This window comes from Salvelinus namaycush, chromosome 4 (assembly GCF_016432855.1).
Source record: "Salvelinus namaycush isolate Seneca chromosome 4, SaNama_1.0, whole genome shotgun sequence".
Taxonomy (NCBI): domain Eukaryota; kingdom Metazoa; phylum Chordata; class Actinopteri; order Salmoniformes; family Salmonidae; genus Salvelinus; species Salvelinus namaycush.
Genome location: NC_052310.1, coordinates 9,326,332 through 9,350,685, shown reverse-complemented (window position 1 = coordinate 9,350,685; position 24,354 = coordinate 9,326,332). Strand labels below are relative to the sequence as shown.

The 24,354-nt window shown below is 45.1% G+C and overlaps 1 protein-coding gene across 4 annotated transcripts in view; it reads right to left on the bottom strand.

Annotated features, from left to right (window-relative positions):
• Positions 1 to 2,440: 2,440 nt before the first annotated feature.
• The window catches only part of LOC120046120 (protein transport protein Sec24C-like), a 38,298-nt gene continuing 16,384 nt past the window's right edge, over positions 2,441 to 24,354 (bottom strand). For 2 of the 4 annotated variants that reach the window (XM_038991089.1, XM_038991092.1), the window contains exons 2-21: positions 21,563 to 21,738; positions 21,177 to 21,257; positions 20,692 to 20,809; positions 20,424 to 20,590; positions 19,730 to 20,332; positions 19,441 to 19,580; positions 14,233 to 14,472; positions 13,958 to 14,096; positions 13,744 to 13,859; positions 13,442 to 13,566; positions 13,012 to 13,203; positions 11,451 to 11,661; positions 11,130 to 11,300; positions 10,938 to 11,034; positions 10,564 to 10,848; positions 9,182 to 9,333; positions 4,736 to 4,915; positions 4,449 to 4,634; positions 4,262 to 4,351; positions 2,441 to 4,133 (exon numbers count right to left, since the gene is read on the bottom strand). In XM_038991089.1, coding sequence (XP_038847017.1) covers positions 3,993 to 4,133; positions 4,262 to 4,351; positions 4,449 to 4,634; positions 4,736 to 4,915; positions 9,182 to 9,333; positions 10,564 to 10,848; positions 10,938 to 11,034; positions 11,130 to 11,300; positions 11,451 to 11,661; positions 13,012 to 13,203; positions 13,442 to 13,566; positions 13,744 to 13,859; positions 13,958 to 14,096; positions 14,233 to 14,472; positions 19,441 to 19,580; positions 19,730 to 20,332; positions 20,424 to 20,590; positions 20,692 to 20,809; positions 21,177 to 21,257; positions 21,563 to 21,738 — 3,610 coding nt within the window. In that variant the 3' untranslated portion in view covers positions 2,441 to 3,992. The remainder of the gene's footprint in view (positions 4,134 to 4,261; positions 4,352 to 4,448; positions 4,635 to 4,735; positions 4,916 to 9,181; positions 9,334 to 10,563; positions 10,849 to 10,937; positions 11,035 to 11,129; positions 11,301 to 11,450; positions 11,662 to 13,011; positions 13,204 to 13,441; positions 13,567 to 13,743; positions 13,860 to 13,957; positions 14,097 to 14,232; positions 14,473 to 19,440; positions 19,581 to 19,729; positions 20,333 to 20,423; positions 20,591 to 20,691; positions 20,810 to 21,176; positions 21,258 to 21,562; positions 21,739 to 24,354) is intronic. The other 2 variants (XM_038991090.1, XM_038991091.1) reach the window with 2 other exon arrangements.

The following is a 24,354-nucleotide window of genomic DNA, read 5'->3' as shown; positions in this document are numbered from 1 at the left end:
GCTAAAATAAGGGCAATTGTACGGACCAAGGCGATGTACGAGTTTACGTGAGTTTACGTTACCAGCCTCAGAAATTGCAGCCCAAATAAATGCTTCACAGAGTTCAAGTAACAGATACATCTCAACATCAACTGTTCAGAGGAGACTGCGTGAATCAGGTCTTCATGGTCAAATTGCTTTCAAGAAACATGAGCAATGGGCCAAGAAACACAAGCAATGGACATTAGACCAGTGTAAATCTAAACCATTTAACAATCAATGTTATGGTTGAGTAGCTGTTCAAAGTACTGTATCTAAGAAAGTGAATTTAAGTAGGACCATCCGGTTATTCTCTTCATATCATCGTCGACCACACTGCTCTCATCACAACTCTGGGATCATCGACACGGCTGACTAGCTGTCCTCAGAAGACAACTCTTACAGAACGAGTGAAAGAAAAATAGACAACTAAGAAGGACATTGTGACCTTTTGTGGACAATCGGAGACTTACATCTGAGAACGAAGGAGAAGGACATACGAGAGAAAGCCATCCGAAATAAGGCCCAATTAAACCCTCCTCACTAAGCGGAACCCACGAAGGCCTGGGTCCAACAGAGATGCCCGATGAAGACCTTCAAAATGTAAATACATGTATTACTTCTTACCCATAAGAGCGCCAGTTCGGGGCAAGGTATTAGGGTTACTATGAGTGTAGTTCCCAAATGTATCCAAGTGTTGCTTCTCTCTCTCTCTTTAACTCTACATCTGATGTAACAAGTATCATAGTGTTAGTCTGCTAGGGACTTGTCGGTGTATTAAGTTTCTAATCAATAACCTATACCGTGTGTGTGTATCCTATATTATAATTTAGTTTGTTAGTAAATAAATAATAAAATCAATTTGTGCGGTACGGAATGATTAGTAAGACTCGGGTTTGTGCTGATTCACGAAGTCTGCGACGTTCAGAATGAGACTGATATGAGGAAATGGATTATTAGTGACTGTTACATCTTTATTTCATTGAGTTAATTCGGCAGACGGTAACTCGTTAAACAACTTTTCCTGTGGTGCCCCAAATTCCTAATGAGTTATTTGTTACAGGATTTATTTAATCTAATAACAGTTAAACATAGTAGGTAATTATTTGATGAATAACAGTCATCACTTTCATGATAGACACAAAATATCAAAAGGAAGTTTGTTCTGAAGTGTATCTCCTATATCTGAGAGATATAAGAACGATCAGGAAACCTTTTGTTTTTACATGTATTTAACCCTATATTTTTGGCATTAAACAGTCTCCATTATATACTTCCATTCACTTATTCAACTTGTACCAGGGGACCTTCAGATGAGTCTTGAGGCCTGTGGGCAAAACAACCGACCTGTACATGTTCGTGAGCGTCTCACCTTTGCAAAGAGGGGTCATATACCCAAAGTGTCATAGCCCAAACGGTTGGGAACCTAATGACAGAAGTAGGCAGGTAACACCATCGTGTTCGTGAGTCTCATCTTTCCATAGAGGGGTCATAATAGTTTGTAGGCCAAACCGTTCGGACGCTATAGACGATTTTACGAGAAGACCGATTTTCGGGATGTCTCATGTTCTGACAAACACTATAGCTCCGTCACCTTTCACAGAAGATGTGGAAGTGCGACAGGCGGATTGACACATTTTTATAGGGATTTTTGTATTATACTAATTAGATTTCCCCAGGGGTGCGGACATCAACCTTTTTTTTAACGGCTAAAAAGAACGTAGGGTGGTTGGTCAGGATGGATGTATGACCTGGGTGTATGACGTGAACCTGGGTGTATGACGTGAACCTGGGTGTATGACGTGAACATCGAGTTTGATTCTCAACATGGACAACTTCAGCATTATAGCAACTGAATAGCAACTACTTACTACTTTTTACCTATTTTGGAATACTTAGCATGTTAGCTAACCCTAACCCTGTTAGCTAATTTGTGAGAGAAATAAGCTTTTGTGCATACGGAACATTTCTGTGATCTTTTATTTTAGCTCATGAAACATGGGACCAACACTTCATATGTTGGGTTTATATTATTTTTCAGTGTAAAACAGGAAATCTGTCATTCATTTTGACATTTTGCAGAGGAAATCTAGTCACGCAAAATTTTACATCTAAGATGTTTGGTGCAGTATTTCTCAATGAAAAGATGTGCATGAAAACAAGTCTCTGAGACTTTGACGAATCCCTACTGTTGACCAATCACCGACGAAGGGGCGTATTCGGCTAACGACTTCAACTTGTCTCAAGAAAAACAAATGGTGCCCAAACTGCACAAAAAAAGCATTACCCTAGTCCAAAACGTTACCCTAATATATGCAAACTTTTCCGAAATGTTTAAGCTGGGAAGCATGCTGACGCGTCTAGTCTACTGTAATCATAGTACCAACAAGCCAATAAGTACAGGGATGGGAGGAACATGGCATTGTGATTCAACAATAACTTTATTAAGGAGTCCAGGGAGAAATGACAAATACAAAACCAAAGAAAAGTGAAACTTAAAATCTCAGTCAGAAAGAAGGGCCATTCAACAGAGACGGGTTGGAGGGTAACAAACACAAAATCAGTGGTAAAGACAAGAAAATAAACACACAATCAGAAATGAAAATTATTCTGTGTGTACCTATGAGCGGATCCCTCTGCCTTAGAAACACACCCCCATCCCCCCTGCGATAGAAGTAAAAAGCAGGAGTGCTTTTGAACCAAGCGTGTGTGTGTGAGAGAGAGGGGCAGCGACTGATTTGGACTAACAAACCACAGCATTTGAGACAGGTGTTTAAAATGGAGGATTTAATTCTGTACAGGTTATATACGCAGGTTATATATATGTAAATCTGAACTGAGGTGCTACAGCAGACAGTCCTGAGGGTGACAACTCAGAGACACAGCTGTATTTGGAGCATAGGGTCGTGTTCAGCAAGGGACAACATAGCAAAACATTCTGCTACGGATTTTTTTTTAAATAACGTACTTCCTTGTTTCAAATAGTTTCTCCAGTCTCGTACCTCCTGAACATGACTCCGTTATTCTCTGACTGACCTCAATATTGAGAAGCACCGCCAGTAACTCCCTCCCTTCACAGATAGGACAAATACAGCCAGGAAGACACACAGGGAACAGGAATCATTGTGTCAGAATGGTCTCTTATCAGATGCACACGTTAGTAAAGACAACATGACACACACACACACACACACCTCCACCAAATCGTCTGTACTGTGTGCCTGTGCAAGTCATAGTGGGACCCAACGCTGGTTGACCCTGTGAGGGTGTCAGAGGTGAAAGTTCAAACCCCTCACCTGTCTGGATGATTCAATGCATAGACATTTCAATTGGTAGATGAACCTCTATCACCACAGTTTATCTCTATATACTCCTGCCCTCTCTCCTATTGCCTTAGTAGTGTTTCTAAAAGTCACAGAGGAGCACACACACAACATACAGGAGGGAGAATAAAGACAAATAGAAAAATTATTATAGAGATGGAAAACAGTATTTATTTCTGTCTAGTTTGTGTCATCTTCCTTAGTTCTACTGGGTGTTTCTACTACGGGCCGGGGGGGGGGGGGGGGTACAGCTACAACAGGCTTCAGTGCTAGACAGAACACCTAGTACAAATCAACAGCAGTGCTCTCCCTCACACACACACACACACACACACACACACACACACACACACACACACACACACACACACACACACACACACACACACACACACACACACACACACACACACACACACACACTCTCTCTACCTCCTCCGTTGGCCAGTGGATTAGCTTGAGTTGTTTTAGAGCTTGACGTTTGGAATAGTTTAGAGTCATATGATGACACATGGAATCTGCCATGAGGCTGTGTAAATGTCTCTGGCCTCTCGCTGACAGAGGGAGAGGGGTTCAGTTTATTAGGTAAATAAAAGAAAGCGCTTCTGAGGGGCGACAGGGTCAGGGTTGAAGAATCAGAGGTCAAGGGTCCTAGCTGAGCAGCTGGCGGATTTCCTTGTGCATGTGACACAGGAAGTCGACGTAGGAAGCTCCTCCGCTGGCGCTTTTGTCCTCACACAGGAAGTGTTTAAAGATTAGCTCCGCCTTGTCCTCCTGCTTCACCACCATCAACTAAAGACATGCAGAGAGAGATGTTAACACAAACACACAGTATACTCTAACTACAACACAGAGAAATATAGAGATGGAAAGATACAGACAAAGAACGAGAGAGAGAGCAAGAGAGGTAGTGAAGTGACCTTCATGTATCGTGATCGTTGTGATCTGAAGGAGACGATTATCTCTCTGAGTCTCTGGGAGAACGGGTTGTCCAGCTCTGGCAGACTCGTCTGGAACGCAACACACACATTTAGGAGATTGCTAACACACACATTCTTAGAGGCAGGAAGATGATTTGTATGAAGTTGAGAGGTGTGTGTGTCTCACCATGTTGGGGTCTATCTGGCTGAAGGTGGGAGTGCCGAAGATGTTGCTGAGCAGCTCCTGCTGGGCATTGGCTCCCACCCACAGGAAGAGGTAGAGCCCTGTCTCCAGGAGGTAGACTCCACCCTTTGACAGGCGCTCCTCCGAGTTACGCACTGCCATTGGCAACGACCCTCCATCCAACTTAACCTGGGACGGAAAGAGATTGGATTAATATACGATTTAACATTGATGTAATATGGTCTTACATGTTTTCTCATGCTTTGTCATGCGAGCAGCGTGTGTCTCACCAGGGGAAGGAGGCGGGGATAGAAGAAGACGTGGCTCTCTGATACGTCCATACAGCTGAGCAGCTGTCTCAGGTAGGCTCTGTCGTCTACTGAGACGTCAGCTCCCGGTTGCAGCACGTCGCTCTTCAACACACAGTTCAAATAGACCGGCAGCAGCTTCATACACTCTGGTAGGATCAGCTACAGGAGGAGAGAGGACAGAGGGGAAAGGGTATGAGTGTGTGTAGCAGCATCATGCCCCACTCAGATTTGTCTTAGAACATTTACAGATGGTAAATGAATTACTAAACTTTGTTTTTAAGCTCATGTTTTATCAGAATTATTTATAAAAAGTTCTGGCAGTGGTATTTTGCACAGGGGGCACACTGACTGGACCAGACAAAAAGCAACCCAACCCTCAAGTGAGTGCACCACGGAGACTGTGCAGACCGTATTGTCAGTGGAGGAAAAAGAGTATAGAGAATGACACACAAAGCATTTCATTTGATTTTAGCTGCTGGTGATGGAAGGACTCTCAGGAGGTATGTTAGTAAATTAATTTGATATACAGTACCCTTCAGAAAGTATTCACACCACGTGACTTGTTACACATTTTATTGTGTTACAACCTGAATTTAAAATGGATTAAATTGAGATTAGCCACAATAGGGTTACACATGATTTTTGATTTTCTCTGTACCCCACACAGAATTATCTATACTGAACAAAAATATAAAACACAAGACGCAACAATTTCAAAGATTTTACTGAGTTACAGTTCAAATTAGGGAATCAGTCAATTGAAATAAATGAATTAGGCCCTAATCTATGAATTTCACATTACTGGGCAGGGGCGCAGCCTGTGGTGGGCATAGGCCCACCCACTGGGGCACCAGGCCCCCCCAATCAGAATGTGAGGAAAAACTCAAGGGCTTTATTAGACAGAAAAACTCCTGTTTCATCAGCTGTCTGGGTGGCTGGTCTCAGACGATCCCGCAGGTGAAGAAGCCGGATGTGGAGGTCCTGGGCTGGCGTGGTTACACGTGGTCTGCGGTTGAGGCCGGTTGGTCGTACTGACAAATTCTCTAAAACAACGTTGGAGGCGGTGTGGCAACAGTTCTGGTGGACATTCCTGCACCCAGCATGTCAAATGCGCACTCCCTCAAAACTTGTGGCATTGTGTTGTGTGACAGAACTGCACATTTTAGAGTGGCCTTATTGTCCCCAGCACAAGGTGCACTTGCATAATGATCATGCTGTTTAATCAGCTTCTCGACATGGCACACCTGTTAGGTGGATGGATTATCTCGGTAAAGTAGAAATGTAAAAAAAAATTGTGCACAAATTTGAGAAATAAGCTTTTGTGGAACATTTCTGGGATATTTTATTTCATGAAACACGGGACCAACACTTTACATGTTGCTTTTATATTTGTGTTCAGTATATAAAGTCCCTCAGTCGAGCAGTGAATTTCAGACACATATGTAACCACATACTAGGGAGGTCTTACAATGCCTATTGGTAGATGGTAGCCCTATTGGTAGATGGGTAAAAATAAAAAAGCAGACAATGAATATCCATTTGAGCTGGGTGAAGTAATTCATTACACTTTGGATGGTTACCAATACACCCGGTCACTAGAAAGATACAGGTGTCTTTTCTAACTCAGTTGCTGGAGATGAAGGAAACCGCTCAATGTTTAAAACAGTTTCAGAGTTCAATGGCTGTGATAGGAGAAAACTGAGGATGGATCAAGAACATTCTAGTTACTCCACAATTTTAAAGTAATTGACAAGAGTGATATACTGAGTTCATAAACTCAGTATATAACAAGGTAAAGATACAACGTCATGCATTGGGACTAGCTCCTTCACAACATGGCTCTATTATACGTCAATCTATCACTGATCTGAACGACGTGTAGGTCTCATATCAGTTACAATAAAAATATCCAAAAACATGCATCCTGTTAACTTTTTCTCTTGAGTAGGAAGTGTTATGTTTGGGGCAAATCCAATATATTACTGAGTACCACTCTCCACATGTTCAAGCATAGTCGTGGCTGCATCATGCTATGGGAATGCTTGTAATCGTTAAGGAATGAGGAGTTAGTTTTTCAGGATTAAAAGAAACATAAGAGCTAAACACAGGCATAAATCCTAGAGGAAAATCTGGTTCAGTCTGCTTTCCACCAGACACTGGGAGATTAATTCACTTTTCAGCAGGACAATAACTTAAAACACAAGGGCAAATCCACACGGGTTGCTTACCAAGATGACAATGTTCCTGAGTGGCCGAGTTACAGTTGACTTAAATCTATGGCAAGACCTGAAAACGGTTGTCTGGCAATGATCAACAACCAATTTGACAGAGCTTGAAGAATTTAGAAAATAATAAATAGGCAGATATTGTACAATCCAGGTGTGAAAAGCTCAGAGACTTGCCCAGAAAGACTCACAGCTGTAAACTCCGCCAAAGGTGCTTCTACAAAGTATTGACTCAGTGGGGGTGAACTTATTTAAATTAGACTTCTGTATTTCATTATCAATTATTTGCTCAAATGCCTAAACACATTTTTTCACTGTCATTATGGGGTATTTTAAAGTAGATGGTTGCGAAAAATGATTTAATACATTTTGAATTCAGGCTGTAACAAAATGTGGAATAAGTCAAGGGGCACGAATACTTTGACGGTACTGTATGCTTACATATGCAGAAAAATACATAGTTTAACTGTTATCTGGCACCTTACGATACGTGCCTGTGTTGATGATTAAGCTATAAAGGCACACGAGGCAGTGCTGTATCATGAATACAGTCAGAGGTAAATGGCGTTGTTCGGCCCGGCGCGATAGCAGAGGCACTGCCTTGGGTCCCTTATTGTTTTTATAAAACTGCTGCCAACATATTAAAATAACAATGAATTACATATTTTCATTAAGACGTTATTTTGATAAGGGAATTCATAGAACTTCATTCTTTCATCAGAAGATAGTCGTGTAAGAATATTTTGAAGATGAATACACAACGCAGAGGACACGAGGTCAATGGAGTTCTAATGATCAATGGAAATAGTGGTTTTCAGTTCAACATAATGTCAGTCCTGAACTTACAGCTACTTGTGGCACGTTCTTATTGGTCCAAATTGTTAATACGTTGAATCTGAAATAGGATACTTGTTATTGGGCCATTGGCCCAGTTTTATTGCAAGGAATTCTAATTGGTCAACCACAGGCTAGGGCTGGGTTATAAAGTATATCCTGTCCCTTTGTTCTGAGGAGAGAATCACAGGAGAGAACCACTGTGGACAGGGGAGAATGGCCATCTACTTCCAAGCATGTTTTGTCCTATTTGAATAACCTGTCTTCCTCCTCCTGATTTGCTTTGGGGTGTGTGTTACTAAAGAACGACATCAACGGCTAACAGTCTTTTGGTCATGTTGCTACAGACACGACCCAGTCGTTAATTCTTTTTCCTTAGTTGCTATGCAAAAGGACTGGTCGTCCATTCTAAACAAAATGGTTTCTATGAAGGCTGTATAACATTCTTGTCACTTGCTAGCTAGCTAGCCAACATCAGCTAACTCAGTCACGTCAAACATTGGACCTAGAATGACAGTACACTGGCTGCATTTTCCTATTGACATTTAACATGGATATGTCCATGATAATGACGTTGATGCGTGATTTCGACTGGCTCAGTAAAAGTTTCGTCTGGTGACCGTTCACTCTACGTATGGTAGGACACAGATCAACATTCTAAAGTGAAACATTGTTTTCAGACAGGCAGACAGTGAGGCTTATATTAACCCCCGCTGTACCAAACTAAATGCTAGGCTGGAAGCAAGGGGAAATAACGGCGAGTTGAGAACTATACAAGAGTTGAGTGGGACAGCAACAGGAACATGAAATTCTGACGAAGGCGCAGTGATCATTCAGATGGAACGGTTAGCAGGCATAGGTGTGTTTGTGACGGCCAATACAGAACGGCTTGGAATGCTCCTCGTTCAATCAGCATCCAGGATCCAAACAACCCGTTTTATAATGTGCGTTATGATCCCATGTACTGTGTTGTAACGTGGATGTATTATCCTAGGCAGGTTAGTGCCGTACATGTAGATGTGTGATTGACAACAGTCAGAATGACACCCCCATTAAAATGACAATTGAACAAGTAAAGAGGTATGTTAGGACACATCAGCAGGAAAATAGACATTTTGACATAGAACTAGGCACAACGATTGTGGCTGTAAATTGCAGGAAAAAGCTGTTTCAGGTGATGGAAAAATGCAAATGTATCCAACTTCAGGTCAGGTGGCAACGCCTTTCTCACGTACATTGTGCCCCCTCTAAAATAATGGGCGCACGACGCCCCTGAGTGCGTGTGTATAAGTTGTTGTGTGTGTGGTGTTGGGGTGAGCATTTAGTGTGCGGGTGAGTGTCTGTGTATCATGCGTGTGTCACTGACCTGTCCAAGAGGGGGGCTGTGTGAGTGACTGACCTGTCCGGCAGACGAGGGGCTGGCACAGTTCTTGCGGTAGCAGGCCAGAATCTGGGCACACTGGTTCACCAAGGTGTCTCTCACCGTCTTGGTGGGGGTGTTCAATAGGCTGCGGTACGCTACACACACAGAGAGAGAAAAAGCATATTGGTATCCATTTCCAGACATGAAGTTTAAATCCTACTGATCAGACTGCTATAACGCATCTGAAGTAGAATTGGTTGTTTGTTGAGTGAACCCTTGCTGTTCTTTATACATGCTCTCTTAGTAACGTAACCCAGAAACATAGTTAACTATTTCACTAACATACAGTGGCTTGCGAAAGTATTCCTTCAATTCTGACCAGTTTCCCAGTCCCTGCCAATGCAAAACATTCTCACAGCATGTTGCTGCCACCACCATGTTTCACTGTGGGGATGAGAGGTGTTGGATTTGCGCCAGACATAGCGTTTTCCTTGAGGGCCAAAAATCTGACCAGAGTACCTTCTTCCATATGTTTGGGGAGTCTCCCACATGCCTTTTGGCGAACACCAAACTGGTTTGCTTATTTTTTTCTTTAAGCATTGGCTTTTTTCTGGCCACTCTTCTGTAAAGCCCATGTCTGTGGAGTGTACGGCTTCAAGTGGTCCTATGGACTGATACGCCAATCTCCAAGGTTGAGCTTTGCAGCCCCTTCAGGGTTATCTTTGGTCTCTTTGTTGCCTCTGATTAATGCCATCCTTGCCTGACCTGTGAGTTTTGGTAGGTGGCCCTCTCTTGGCAGGTTTGTTGTGGTGCCATATTCTTTCAATTTTTTAATAATGGATTTAAGGGCACTCCGTGGGATGTTCAAAGTTTCAGATATTTTTTTATAACCAACTCTGATCTGTACTTCTCCACAACTTTGTCCCTGACCTGTTTGGAGAGCTCCTTGGTCTTCATGGTACCACTTGCTTGGTGGTCCCCCTTGCTTAGTGGTATTGCAGACTCTGGGCCTTTCAGAACAGGTGTATATATACACACACTGATATCATGTGACACTTAGATTGCGAACAGGTGGACTTTAACTAATTGTGTGACTTGAAGGTAATTGGTTGCACCAGATCTTATTTAGGGGCTTCATAGCAAAGGGGGTGAATACATTTGCAGGCAGCACTTGAGTTTTTTTTTTTTTTTTTCTTTTTTTCCCTCCATTTTACTTCACCAATTTGGCCTATTTTGTGTATGTCCATTACATGAAATCCAAATAAAATCCATTTAAATTACAGGTTGTAATGCAACAAAATAGGAAAAACACAAAGGGAATGAATACTTTTGCAAGGCACTGTATAGAGAGGGGAACAGTTGGATAGACAACGTGTGACTCTTACCATACTTGGAGAAGAAGTTGATGATTGTGTCTGTCTCACAGTTCCGGTAGAGGTCGGCGAGCTGGGAGCAGCAGTTGACCGCCATGTTGTGGACCCTCAGACGCCGCTGACCACTACAGCTGGTGTACAACACCGCACACTGCATGAGTGCCCCCGTGTCCTCGCTGAGCTTGTCGTCATGGCGGAATTCCACGGTAACAGTCTTGTCACAGTCCAGCCCTGCCAGCTCCACGTCTGTCGTGTTACTCATGAAGAACGAGCCGAAGAAATCTGTTGCTCTGATACCTGGAGGAGAGAGGGAGGAGGTTATGATGGCACTGAAAAACAAGACTATTTAACACTAGGTGAAGTGTGTGTGAGAGCGAAACACCTACCTGTGCTCGTTCGGACCCTCATGACAGCGTCAAAGCCCATCGGCTTCTGAACGTCTCGCCGCAGGTCATTCAGGAACCGCTCGCGGTCCATCTCAGCCTGACACATATACAGAGTGAGTGAAGGCAGATAACAGGAGAAGGGTGGATGGGGTTTGGATCAGCGCCAGTGTGTGTATAAATGTGTGTGTTTACCTGGAAGTAGGTGTATTTGTAGACTGAGCCGCCAGTGGAGACGGGCACCACGCCGAGCGTTGCCACGTCGACGTACTGGTTGGGGAACAGGAAGAGGTCCACACAGCAGCCCTGTGCTACACACTCCTTAGACAGGTTACTATAGAAACCAGACTGGGGCTGGAACAGAGACTGGGGGGAAAGAGGAGCGAGACACATTGGCGGAGTCATTAACTGCCCAACCAATACCAGAGAGAACACATTCTCCCTCTGTGTTGTGTGTCTGCCACGCTGAGTAGCCATATCAGTTTACCTTGTCCTTGTGTGTGTGTGTGTGTGTACCTTCTCCTTGTCTGTTCCCACCAGTTTCTTGTCCTCTCTGTTCTTCAGTTTCCCAGGAGCCTCAGCGATGGGCAGACTGGAGTGGAACAAAAACAGCTTCCCGGCACAGTCTGCAGCCTTCAGTGCCTCCAGTCCTGCCTGGATGACTGGTCCAAACACAGTCTCAGTCTCCCTGGTGTCTGCAAACATCTCCGGAATCTGGTCTAGCAAACTGACACACACACACACAATGATTCTCTGCAACAGAAACAGTTGAGAAGCCTGAACAGATGAGACTTCTGCTGTAATATAAGTGATGGATATAAATGTCTGTATATTAGGTCCATTTAGACATTTTGCGACCCTTTGACTTGGCTGTGTTTAATTTTTATACATGGTCACCTCAATCAAAACCCGTCAATCAGTAAAGTACATTATCCTCATGATTTCGGTAATGAAAGTTTACGCCCTGCAGCTGCCTACTGTGGGAGGGGCGCCTGCTGCCTACTGTGGGAGGGGCGCCTGCTGCCTACTGTGGGAGGGGCGCCTGCTGCCTACTGTGGGAGGGGCGCCTGCTGCCTACTGTGGGAGGGGCGCCTGCTGCCGTCTATGGAGCGCATCGGCCATTGCATCGGCATCATTGGGGAGTTTTTTAGGGCATAAAATGTACTGCTAGATTAACTTATGGATACTAACAGTGGGTATTATATTTTGAGTTAGCGATCTAGCTCGTGTTTTGGGGTTTATATTTAGAGTTTGCAATCTAGCTCATGTGTTTGGAGTTTCCACTTAACCAGGTAGTGAATTAGCCCCCCCAAAAGAAGCCCATGATATTAGTATTCAAAGATGTAGGCAAAGTCATCTCCATTGAACAGTAAATACAGAAATAGTCTATTTGTAAATCTGAAATTCATGACAATCACAAACATTTTCAATCCCAACTTGTTAGATGAAAACAACTTATTTCTTGAATGCCATCTCAGTAGTCTATTAGACTAAAATGATTACTAGATTCAGAATATTTAAGATGAACAACGTTCATATTCAGTTAAGAGCAATTAACAAATGGTTAGTATATTTATATTTTCCCTTTATGTAATAGACAGGATTTCCCGTGCTCTATTTGGGACTCATTGGGTGTGGGTTGATGGTAACTAGACTTAATACTGAATGTTATGGATTATTCTCATATCTGTTGATAGTGACTGACGCCAGACTGAAGGTACAAGGACAGAGGACACTGTTACTGTATTCTGTAGCAGCTGGTGTTGACAGAACGTCAGTGCTGTGAGATTAGAATAGAAGGACATGCTTAGAGAAGCTGAGTTAGACATTTTCTCTGCTTCTGTTCTGGAGGCGTCTCCCTGTTGCAACTTGTATTAGACCAGATGGACATCGATTGTCTGCTCTTCTCCTCACCTTGAAAATCCCTATTATATTTACATATGTTCTCTATCGCGTGATTGCGCAAGAACAAAATAGCTGTGACCAAATCAAGGGCTGGTGCCACCAACTGAAAAAACGTAGCTGCACCAGTGGAAATGTTAGTCTGGAGATCTGGTGTGTGTGTGTGTGTACATACCTCTCGATGACCATCCGGCTGTCGTTGACGTTGACCAGGAAGCCGTCGAGCAGAGGGAGGAACATGTCACTGACGTCACTGACGACCATCATCTGGGGCTGGGCCAGGCTGGACTTGACGTTGTAGAAGTGCAACACCTTGTTGTAGGTCACAAAACCCACACGCACCACCGAGTCTGCCTCTGGATTCTCCCTGGAGGGACAAGACAGAACATTTCATTAATTAGCTGGTGTGTGTGTACCTGGGCGTGTGTGTGTACCTGGGCAGGCAGCGTGTGTGTGTGTACCTGGGCAGGCAGAGTGTGTGTGTGTGTGTGTGTACCTGGGCAGGCAGAGTGTGTGTGTGTACCTGGGCAGGCAGAGTGTGTGTGTGTGTGTGTGTGTGTGTGTGTGTGTGTGTGTGTGTACCTGGGCAGGCAGAGTGTGTGTACCTGGGCAGGTAGTCCAGTAGAGTCTTGAGCTCCTGACAGACGATGTTAACCATGCCACTCTTCACGGCGTTGTAAGACACATCGATGAAAAAGATGAACGACGGGGGCTGGGGGAGCTTATTGTTCTGAGTGTGAGAAGAACTTAGTATTTAGACTAGACATATTGAGCATATTACATCTTGAGAATCTCTGGTATGTGCCCAGCTTGGTCCTCTCATCTGGCTCTTTGAGAAAATCTTCTGGTCCAAATGGAGCAACGCTACAGGCCTCCAGTCTCTCAGAAAAACACAGTAGTCACCTACCTTGCAGTAGTCGACGGTTGCCACAAACTCGTAGCTGCCCAGCGAGAGCTCTGGCCGGTCGCAGCAGTCCACCCTCTTCCCTGTGTGGTCCAGATGCTGAAAGTAGTGGGGAGGCACTGTGGATGGATATATTTAGAGAGATAGTGTTATAACCTACAATAACGATACCACACTAACACAATATCTTCCCACACACACACACACACACACACACCGTCTGTGACGCAGCTGCAGAAGCCACACTGGAAGCGGCGTCCGCCCTCGATGAACTGCATGTAGGGACACATATAGGCCTTACAGCGGTTACAGCGGATAGGACCGGCCTCCCCATGGTCCACGATGTACGGACGGGTCTGAGAGACAACAGGGTTGTTAATATTCTTAAAGACTAGTTCATGCTCAGAGAAATTTTAACATAACAATAAAACGAGAGCGTGAATGTGATGAGAAAACCAGAGGAGATAGCGGTGTGGTGTGTGTGTGTCTCACCTCGTCAGGGGGCAACATGGCTAGAGGTTTGATTACGGCTGCCAGGGGGACCTGGGACTGTTTGGCCATGTCGGCCGTGCAGGGTATGTTGTAGGCTGTACAGCGGATGAAGCGCGGGCTGGCGTTGCCCTGGTCTTTCACCTGGAAGTTGGTGGTGACAAGGGGCGGAGTCTGACCTTTGACCCCCGTGGTGAACGGCTCACTGCTCTTGTTGGCCCGGTCGTCCTCAATCACCTGGATCTGTAATACAGAGAGAACGGCAGTTTTACAGACACACTAACGTCAATACGATAGAGGAGAGAAGAAAACACATGCAGAGAGAGAGTAATAAAATAAAAACGCTTGAAAACAGTGATGCCATCCCATAATAGGGCTGCGTAATTAACTTACGTCGAAATCGCAATATTGACATCGCAAGAGACCTATAATGGGAGCAGTAATTTGAAACGCCGCTCTCCCTCTACTCTTGCGGCTGCGCAGACGCTGTCAGATTGTTCCAAACAAGAACGATGCGGATTCTTAATACAAATTATTACATGTCTATGATTCAAACAGTTTGTGTTTTGATGTACAGTGCATACAGAAAGCATCCACATTTTGTTACGTTAAAGCCTCATTCTAAAATTGATTAAATCGTTTTTTCCCATCAATAATGACAAAGCAAAAACAGGTTTTTAGAATAAAAAAACTGAAATAACACATTTACATCGGTAGAGTGACCATCGTATTCTTGGTCACCTTCCTGACCAAGGCTCTTCTCCCCTGATTGCTCAGATTAGGAAGAGTCTTGGTGGTTCCAAACGTCTTCCATTTAAGAATGATGGAGGCCACTGTGTTCTTGGGGACTTTCAATGCTGCAGACATTAATTAGTACCCTTCCCCAGATCTGTGCCTCGACACAATACGGTCTCGGAGCTCTACGGACAATTCCTTCAACCTCATGGCTTGGTTTTTGCTCTGACATATACTGTCAACTATGGGACCCTATATAGACAGGTGTGTGCCTTTCCAAATCATGTCCAATCAATTGAATTTACCACAAGTGGACCCCAATCAAGTTGTAGAAACACCTAGGATGATCAATGGAAACAGGATGCACCTGAGCTCAATTTCGAGTCTCATAGCAAAGGGTCTAAATACTTATGTAAATATTTTATTTTATTTATTATTATTTTTTATTTTTTTAAACCTGTTTTCACATTGTCATTATGGGGGTAGTGTGAAGATTGATGAAAAAAAAGTTTTAAAAGTAATCCATTTCAGAATAAGGCTGTAACATAACAAAATGCGGAAAAAGTCGAGGGGTCTGAATACTTTCCAAATGCACCGTATATAGCAAGTCAAATTGCAATACTATGTTTTGCCCATATCGTGCAGCCCTAAATCCCATAATACTAACACAATGGCACAGCAACATTGTAGAGTACAGTGCACAACACACCAAAACCACTAGGTAGGGCGTAACACAAATGTAGAATGATCGTGGACAAACTTCACAATGCAAGGAATTGTGGGTGAGTCGTGAGTGAGATACTGCAGGCTGGCATGCGAGGTGGTGGTGGTGGGGGGGTATCAGCACAGTGAGCACGGTCTACCGCCAGAGGCAAAGGTGGGCTCCAGAGGGTCAGGGCAGTGTTTCCTCTGGAAAAAAACATGTAGCAGTGGGGGAGGAAAAGGTCACAGGGGGGTGGGGGGTATCTAGGACTGAGAAGCTCACTTCTGGTGACTTTAAAAAAATCAAATTTCTACTCAAATGGATGAAAATAAGGTGGGGTTTTACATCAAGTTATGATAGAATTGACCCGTGTTACATTTAGCACCCTATGCAGTCACAGCCTATTGTGGAGCGGTAACATGCTTAACCATGCCACTGCCAAAATCTCTGGGCATAAAAATTGGTGCAGTCTGCGCTATTTAGGAGGTTAGAAATAAATAAAGTAGGACTGGAAAGCTGGGAAGATCCCCCTCTTTAACAAAGACCATTAGCAACTTGACCAAGCCTCCCCCAGATAGCTGATGTTCTGAAAGAGATGCAAAATCTGGACCCCTACAAATCAGCCTGGCTAAACAATCTGGACCCTCTCTTTCTAAAATTATCCACCGAAATTGTTTCAACCCCTATGACTAGCCTGTTCAACCTCTCTTTCGTATCATCTGAGATCCCCAAAGATCGGAAAGCTGCCGCAGTCATCCCCCTCTTCAAAGGGGGAGACACTCTAGACCCAAACAGCTACAGACCTATATCTATCCTACCCTGCCTTTCGAAGGTCTTTGAAAGCCAAGTTAACAAACAGATCACCGTCCATTTCGAATCCCACCGTACCTTCTCCGCTATGCAATCTGGTTTCCGAGCTGGTCATGGGTGCACCTCAGCCACGCTCAAGGTCCTAAACGATATCACAACCGTCATCGATAAGAGACAATACTGTGCAGCAGTATTCATCGACCTGGCCAAGGCTTTCGACTCGGTCAATCACCACATTCTTATCGGCAGACTCAACAGCCTTGGTTTCTCAAATGACTGCCTCGCCTGGTTCACCAACTACTTCTCAGACAGAGTTCAGTGTGTCAAATCGGAGGGCCTGTTATCCTGACCTCTGACAGTCTCTATGGGGGTGCCACAGAGTTCAAATCTCGGGCAGACTCTTCTCTGTATACATCAAAGATGTCGCTCTTGCTGCTGGTGATTCTCTGATCCACCTCTACGCAGACGACACCATTCTGTATACATCTGACCCTTCTTTGGACACTGTTAACTAACCTCCAGACGAGCTTCAATGCCATACAACTCTCCTTCTATGGCCTCCAACTGCTCTTAAATGCAAATAAAACTAAATGCATGCTCTTCAACCGATCGCTGCCCACACCTGCCCGCCCGTCCAGCATCACTCCTCTGGACGGTTCTGACTTAGAATATGTGGACAACTACAAATACCTAAGTGTCTGGTTAGACTGTAAACTCTCCTTCCAGACTCACAATAAGCATCTCCAATCCAAAATTAAATCTAGAATCGGCTTCCTATTTCGCAACAAAGCATCCTTCACTCATGCTGCCAAACAGTCAGTTTTACTAGGGTATCTAACGATCCTTGACTTCGGCAATGCCATCTACAAAATAGCCTCCAACACTCTACTCAGCAAATTGGATGCAGTCTATCACAGTGCCATCCGTTTTGTCACCAAAGCCCCATATACTACCCACCACTGCGACCTGTATGCTCTCGTTGGCTGGCCCTCGCCTCATATCCGTCACCAAACCCACTGGCTCCAGGTCATCTATAAGTCTTTGCTAGGTAAAGCCCCGCCTTATCTCAGCTCACTAGTCACCATATTATCACTCACCCGTAGCACACGCTCCAGCAGGTATATTTCACTGGTCACCCCCAAAGCCAATTCCTCCTTTGGCCGCCTTTCCTTCCAGTTCTCTGCTGCCAATGACTGGAACGAACTGAAAAAATCACTGAAGCTGGAGACTCATATCTCCCTCACTAGCTTTAAGCACCAGCTGTCAGAGCAGCTCACAGATCACTGCACCTGCACATAGCTCATCTGTAAATAGCCCATCCAACTACCTCATCCCCATACGGTTATTTATTTTGCTCCTTTGCACCCCAGTATCTCCACTTGCACACTCATCTTCTGCACATCAATCACTCCAGTGTTTAATTGCTATAGTGTAATTATTTCGCAACTATGGCCTATTTATTGCCTTACCTCCCTTATCCTACCTCATTTGCACACACTGTATATAGACTTTTTCTATTTTATTATTGACTGTATGTTTGTTTATTCCATGTGTAACTCTGTGTTGTTGTTTGTGTCGAACTGCTTTGCTTTATCTTGGCCAGGTCGCAGTTGTAAATGAGAACATGTTCTCAACTAGCCTACCTGGTTAAATAAAGGTTTATTTTAATTTTATTTTTTTAACTTCAGTTTTCCCCACGATTGCAAGAATTGTTGTGCATTGACTGCTTGTCAGAATGTATGTTTCCCTCCCTATGCCACTTAAATATTCCTCTCGAAGGTGCATTGATCTCACATAGAACACACAAGCCAACTCAGTAAACAGATAACCCCGTAGTAGAATAGTTTATCTGATCTCTCTATTGGATATCGTTTTGTTTGCAGAGGAAAAGTCAATGTGGACTTTTCCCAGCATCTTTAAAGTACGCTTCAGAAATACTTTTTCATGTTCCATATTTTTTGACGGTGGCGGCAATGATTTTGACGCTGCGCAGCGCCACAGCTAAATGATTGCAGCGGAAACACTGATCACAGGGTTAGGGTTCAAAGGTTCGGGTGTAGCAGTTAGTGAAGCGGAGAGGACACAGAAGATTGCTGGGCTGGGGTCAGGGATTAGTGCATAGGGTGCAGACAGGGATGATTGGTTAAGGGGTATAGCAGAAGCGTTAGCGTGTAGGGGTTAGGGTGCAGACAGAGATAATGGGTTAAGGGGTATGGCATAGGGGTTAGGGTATAGACAGGGGGATAATGGTTTACGGGGTTTGGGCATACAGGTTAGGGTGTAGACAGGAGGATAATGATTTACGGGGAAGGGCATAGGGGTTACAAGGTAAACAGGAGACTTACTGGACTGGGGATAGCATCTGGGTCTATTCTATGTCTGAATTTCTGCACAGCCGGCAGCTCAGACACTTGCTTTACATTCACAACAGAGTTTTGTCCAGCAAATCATCAAATTAAACAAACCAAAAGAAAAAAAAAACAGGACAAAGAGACAAGAGGATGAAAATAACTGTAGCAGGATTATTAAATCCCTGACTGATTGTCCAGACTGGGATTATTGGTTCTAGATTAGTCAGTGATCAGAGAGAAGGCCAGCAGATCATCAGTCTGAAGCACATGCTCAACTTGGACTGGGTTACACTGTTAGACAGACATGCAGTTTTGTGTTGCTATCCTTGAAAGAATTGATTCTCATCCAAAATCCTATTTTCCGTAACCCCCCCAACCTTAACTCCTCAAAATAGCATTTTTACTCATAGGGACCAGCAAGATGTACCCACTTTTCCTTGTTTTACTATCCTTGTGAGGACTTCTGGTACCCACAAGGATAGTTAAACAAAAACACACACACGGTACAATATCTAACATCATTATCACCAACACACTAATACATCACAGGACAAAGTGTTTATGTGTTAGCAGGATAGGGATTGGGAGAGTGCGTGTGTGTTTGTCTCTTACCGGGCTGGGGATTGAGTCAGGGTCCAGTCTCTTCTGTGTGGGTGCAGTGGTGGGGGCAGGGCCTGCTCCGTAGTTCTGTTGCCCAGGATACTGCGGGCCTGCATAGCTGGGCTGGGGGCCTCTGGGCTGCCCAAATGCACCTAGGGAGAAAAATATTTATCCATCTATTAGAAGCTCTTCTGGTTTATTAGCTAGAAAATGGTGAACCTACCAAGACAACATTTTGTTGTCAAAAGTAAGCCAGCGGTCTGGTTGAAGTTGTACAGGGGTTTGAACATAGTGTACTCACCATTCTGCTGGGGTGGGTATCCTCCCTGCATGCCAGGCTGAGGAGGCTGCTGCATGGGGCCGGGGGGAAGGTGGTTGGCCTGCTGCTGGGACATGGAAGGGGGTGGCATGGGACATTGGGGAGGGGGGCCAGAGTGGAAGGGAGGTGGCCCGGGTTGGGACGGGGGCTGGGGGGCAGGGTACTGGGCAGGGGGTGCAAAGGTAGGTGGGAAAGGGCCAGGTTGGGAGGAGGGAGGGGGGCCAGAGTACGAGGCCTGGGAGACTGGAGGAGGAGCAGAGTTGGGGAAGGTTTGCTGAGCAGGGGTAGGGGGGCCAGGTGGGAAGGACTGTTGTCGAGAGTCTGCAGGGGCCCATGGTTGGCTGGAAGGGGGAGGACCCGAGTATGGAGAGGAGGGGAAGGGTTGTGAGGGAGGGGGGGCGGAGGAGGGGAAGTGTTGTTGTTGAGAGGGAGGAGGGCCATCATAGTAAGGTTGGGGGGCTGCAGGCTCACTGGGAGGGGGAGGCTGGGATGGGGCACCAGACACTGGGGGAGCTTGGGTATAGGAGGGAGGGGCTGCAGCGGAGTAGGCAGCACTGATTGGAGGCTTGGAGCTGGGAGGTGGAGCTGGTGAAAGAGCCGAGAACATTAAATTCAGCAAGAATCGGTAACTAGAGCACGAAATTCGTCAATTGATTCATTCTAAATAATTTCTTACCATATCCCGGCCCAGTAGAGGTGAGGGGGCCTGACCCGACCTGCATCCCTGACATCTGATTGGTCATCTGTTGCATGGAGGGCTGTGCCTGGTACTGCTGGGGGTAAGAAGGGTGTGGCCCCGACAAGTTCATAGCACCTTGGCTATACGGCTGAGACACTGGAGGCCTGGACACACGTACACAAAAACAACTCAGTACACACACAAACATCTGGACACACACACACAACCGCTGTCTACTGGATACTCTTCATGTGTGTTGTCTGACCTGTGAGCTGGCTGAGCCATAGAGTGATCCATAGGTGGGGGTCCATTCTGAATGTCTCCCTGGGCATACTGGGAGTAGGCCTGGCTGGTGGAGACTGGAGTGGGGCCCCTGGCAGATCCTGAGAGAGAGGGAGGCCGTTAGGCACCTGCCTGCAATGACCACAGGTTTGAAACACAGCGGATGCATTCTTGAAGTTACATCATCCGCTATGATGAATGTTATGTCATCAACGCAAGAATGTTAAATGGAGGATTACTTCCTGCCAAAAAAAACCACCTTGGTAAAGTTCCTCATCCTAAGGTAAGGTTGGGCGGTATACCGTATACGTTGGTATTTTGAATACCTTGCAGGTAACGTCATGTGAGAAAGCTACATCATAGATTTGGAACTGTAAGCGGTTCATGAGAACCATTGCTCTCAGCCACATGACCAGCGGGCTGGAGAAGCGTGTAGGTAGGAGGAAGGAACCGAGAGGAAGCAGTTACCCAAGTCAAGAGGAGAGGCCAGGTCAGAGACTGGGTTAGCTGCCACAGCCTTAGAGGGAAAGCTGGCATAGGTAGAATAACCTGAAAGACAAGAAGAGGCAGACACCATGTACTGAGGAAAAGAAATGCTGAAAGACGGGCGAGGAGGAACACAAACAAGCATTCACACTGATTCAATCAAATACATCCAAACAGGTTTAGTTCCCTTTCTTTCTCACACAGACACAGGAAAGGCAATGAGTAAACTTTGCAACGGGCACAGAGACTCTCTCTACCTTGCAGAAGGCAAGCTAGCTTTTGGGAAGAACAGAAACAGACAGGAAGAAGACGCAAGAGGGAAGAAGCGAACCAGAGGGATAAGGTTAGAGAAAGAGGGACAGACGAACCTTGTGGAGCCCCAGGCTGGTAGGCTGTAGCGGGGCCGCTGTAGGGTCCGTAGGGGCCGGGGTAGCCGCCTCCCAAGGGAGCGTAGCTAGGCTGGCCATAGCCAGGCTGGGGCTGGCCGTACGGAGATGCCATGGGAGGCTGCTGGTTCACATTCATCCTCAATTCATACCTAGAGCTGGGAGAAGTTAACATGCATTTAACTCCAGAGGCAGGGTTTGATTTCTATATCAACTTTACTGCCCTGACAGTGCTAGACTGGGCCAACAACGTGAATGTTTTGACATTCCAGGGGTAGGGCTCTACAGTGACACTATTTTACTCGCATATTTGCCTAAATAATTAGCTGTGCGAATTAGAATATTTATTTAGGCGCACCAGTGAGTCAAGAGAAATTAAGGATTCTAGCTTTATTAACTCAAATATTTTTAATTGTGTTCCTGAATTTTTTTGTTCGCCTACATTTAAACTTAGGCGCACGTGCTCCATGAAAAAGAGGTCAGCTTTGAGCCACACGGGACTGCCCTGCTTCGTTAGGGTAAGAATCCCTGTAGTTGGAAGTGAGCCCCTGCTATCAACGCTGAGAGAAGAATGGTTTCATGCATGTTAACATTAGAAGCCTCCTCCCTAAGTTTGTTTTATTCACTACCTTAGCACACTCTGCCAACCCGGATGTCCTAGCCGTGTCTGAATCCTGGTTTAGGAAGACCACCAAAACCCCTGAAATTTCCATCCCTAACTATAACATTTTCCAACAAGATAGAACTGCCAAAGGGGGCGGAGTTGCAATCTACTGCAGAGATAGCCTGCAGCGTTCTGTCTTACTATCCAGGTCTGTGCCCAAACAATTTGAGCTTCTACTTTTAAAAATCCACCTTTCCAGAAACAAGTCTCTCACCGTTGCCGCTTGCTATAGACCACCTTATGCCCCCATTTCTCTTTCACCCAAATCCAGATAGCTGATGTTCTGAAAGAACTGTAAAATCTGGACCCCTACAAATCAGCCTGGCTAAACAATCTGGATCCTCTCTTTCTAAAATTATCCGCCGAAATTGTTGCAACCCCTATTACTAGCCTGTTCAACCTCTTTCGTATTGTCTGAGATCCCCAAAGATTGGAAAGCTGCCGCGGTCATCCCCCTCTTCAAAGGGGGAGACACCTTAGACCCAAACTGTTATAGACCTATATCCATCCGGCCCTGCCTTTCTAAAGTCTTTCGAAAGCAAAGTTAACAAACAGATCACCGTCCATTTCGAATCCCACCGTACCTTCTCCGCTATGCAATCTGGTTTCCGAGCTGGTCATTAGACATTACTGTGCAGCTGTATTCATCAACCTGGCCAAGGCTTTCAACTCTGTCAATCACCACATTTTTATCGGCACACTCAACAGCCTTGGTTTCTCAAATGACTGCCTGGCTCACCAACTACTTCTCTGATAGTTCAGTGTGTCAAATCGGAGGGCCTGTTATCCTGACCTCTGGCAGTCTATGGGGGTGCCACAGGGTTCAATCCTCGGGCCGAGTCTTCTCTGTATACATCAATGATGTCGCTCTTACTGCTAGTGATTCTATGATCCACCTCTACGCAGACGACACCATTCTGTATACTTCTGGCCCTTCTTTGGACACTGTTAACTAACCTCCAGACGAACTTCAATGCTCTTAAATGCATGCTCTTCAACCGATCGCTGCCCACACCTGCCCGCCCGTCTAGCATCACTACTCTGGACGGTTCTGACTTAGAATATGTGGACAACTACAAATACCTAGGTGTCTGGTTAAACTGTAAACTCTCCTTCCAGACTCACATTTAAGCATCTCCAATCCAAAATTAAATCTAGAATCGGCTTCCTATTTCGCAACAAAGCATCCTTCACTCATGCTGCCAAACATACCCTCGTAAAACTGACTTCGGGCGATGTCATTTACAAAATAGCCTCCAACACTCTACTCAGCAAATTGGATGCAGTCAATCACAGTGCCATCCATTTTGCCACCAAAGCCCCATATAGTACCCACCACTGCGACCTGTATGCTCTCGACGGCTGGCCTTCGCTTCATATTCGTCGCCAAACCCACTGGCTCCAGGTCATCTACAAGTCTTTGCTACGTAAAGCCCCGCCTTATCTCAGCTCACTGGTCACCATAGCAGCACACACCGGTAGCACACGCTCCAGCAGGTATATTTCACTGGTCAACTCCAAAGCCAATTCCTCCTTCGGCCGCCTTTCCTTCCAGTTCTCTGCTGCCAATGACTGGAACGAACTGCAAAAATCACTGAAGCTGGAGACTCATTTCTCCCTCATTAGCTTTAAGCACCAGCTGTCAGAGCAGCTCACAGATCACTGCACCTGCACATAGCTCATCTGTAAATAGCCCATCCAACTACCTCATCCCCATACTGTTATTTATTTTGCTCCTTTGCACCCCAGTATCTCCACTTGCACACTCATCTTCTGCACATCAATCACTCCAGTGTTAAATTGCTATATTGTAATTATTTCGCCACTATGGCCTATTTATTGCGTTACCTCCCTTATCCTACCTCATTTGCACACTGTATATAGACTTTTTCTATTGTATTATTGACTATGTTTTTTTATTCCATGTGTAACTCTGTGTTGTTGTTTGTGTCGCACTGCTTTGCTTTATCTTGGCCAGGTCGCAGTTGCAAATGAGAACTTGTTCTCAACTAGCCTACCTGGTTAAATAAAGGTGAAATAAAAACAATAATGACTCAAGGTGAAAAGAGTGTGAGCAGGTTGATGTAGTAACCCACTAAGGTCACCCTAC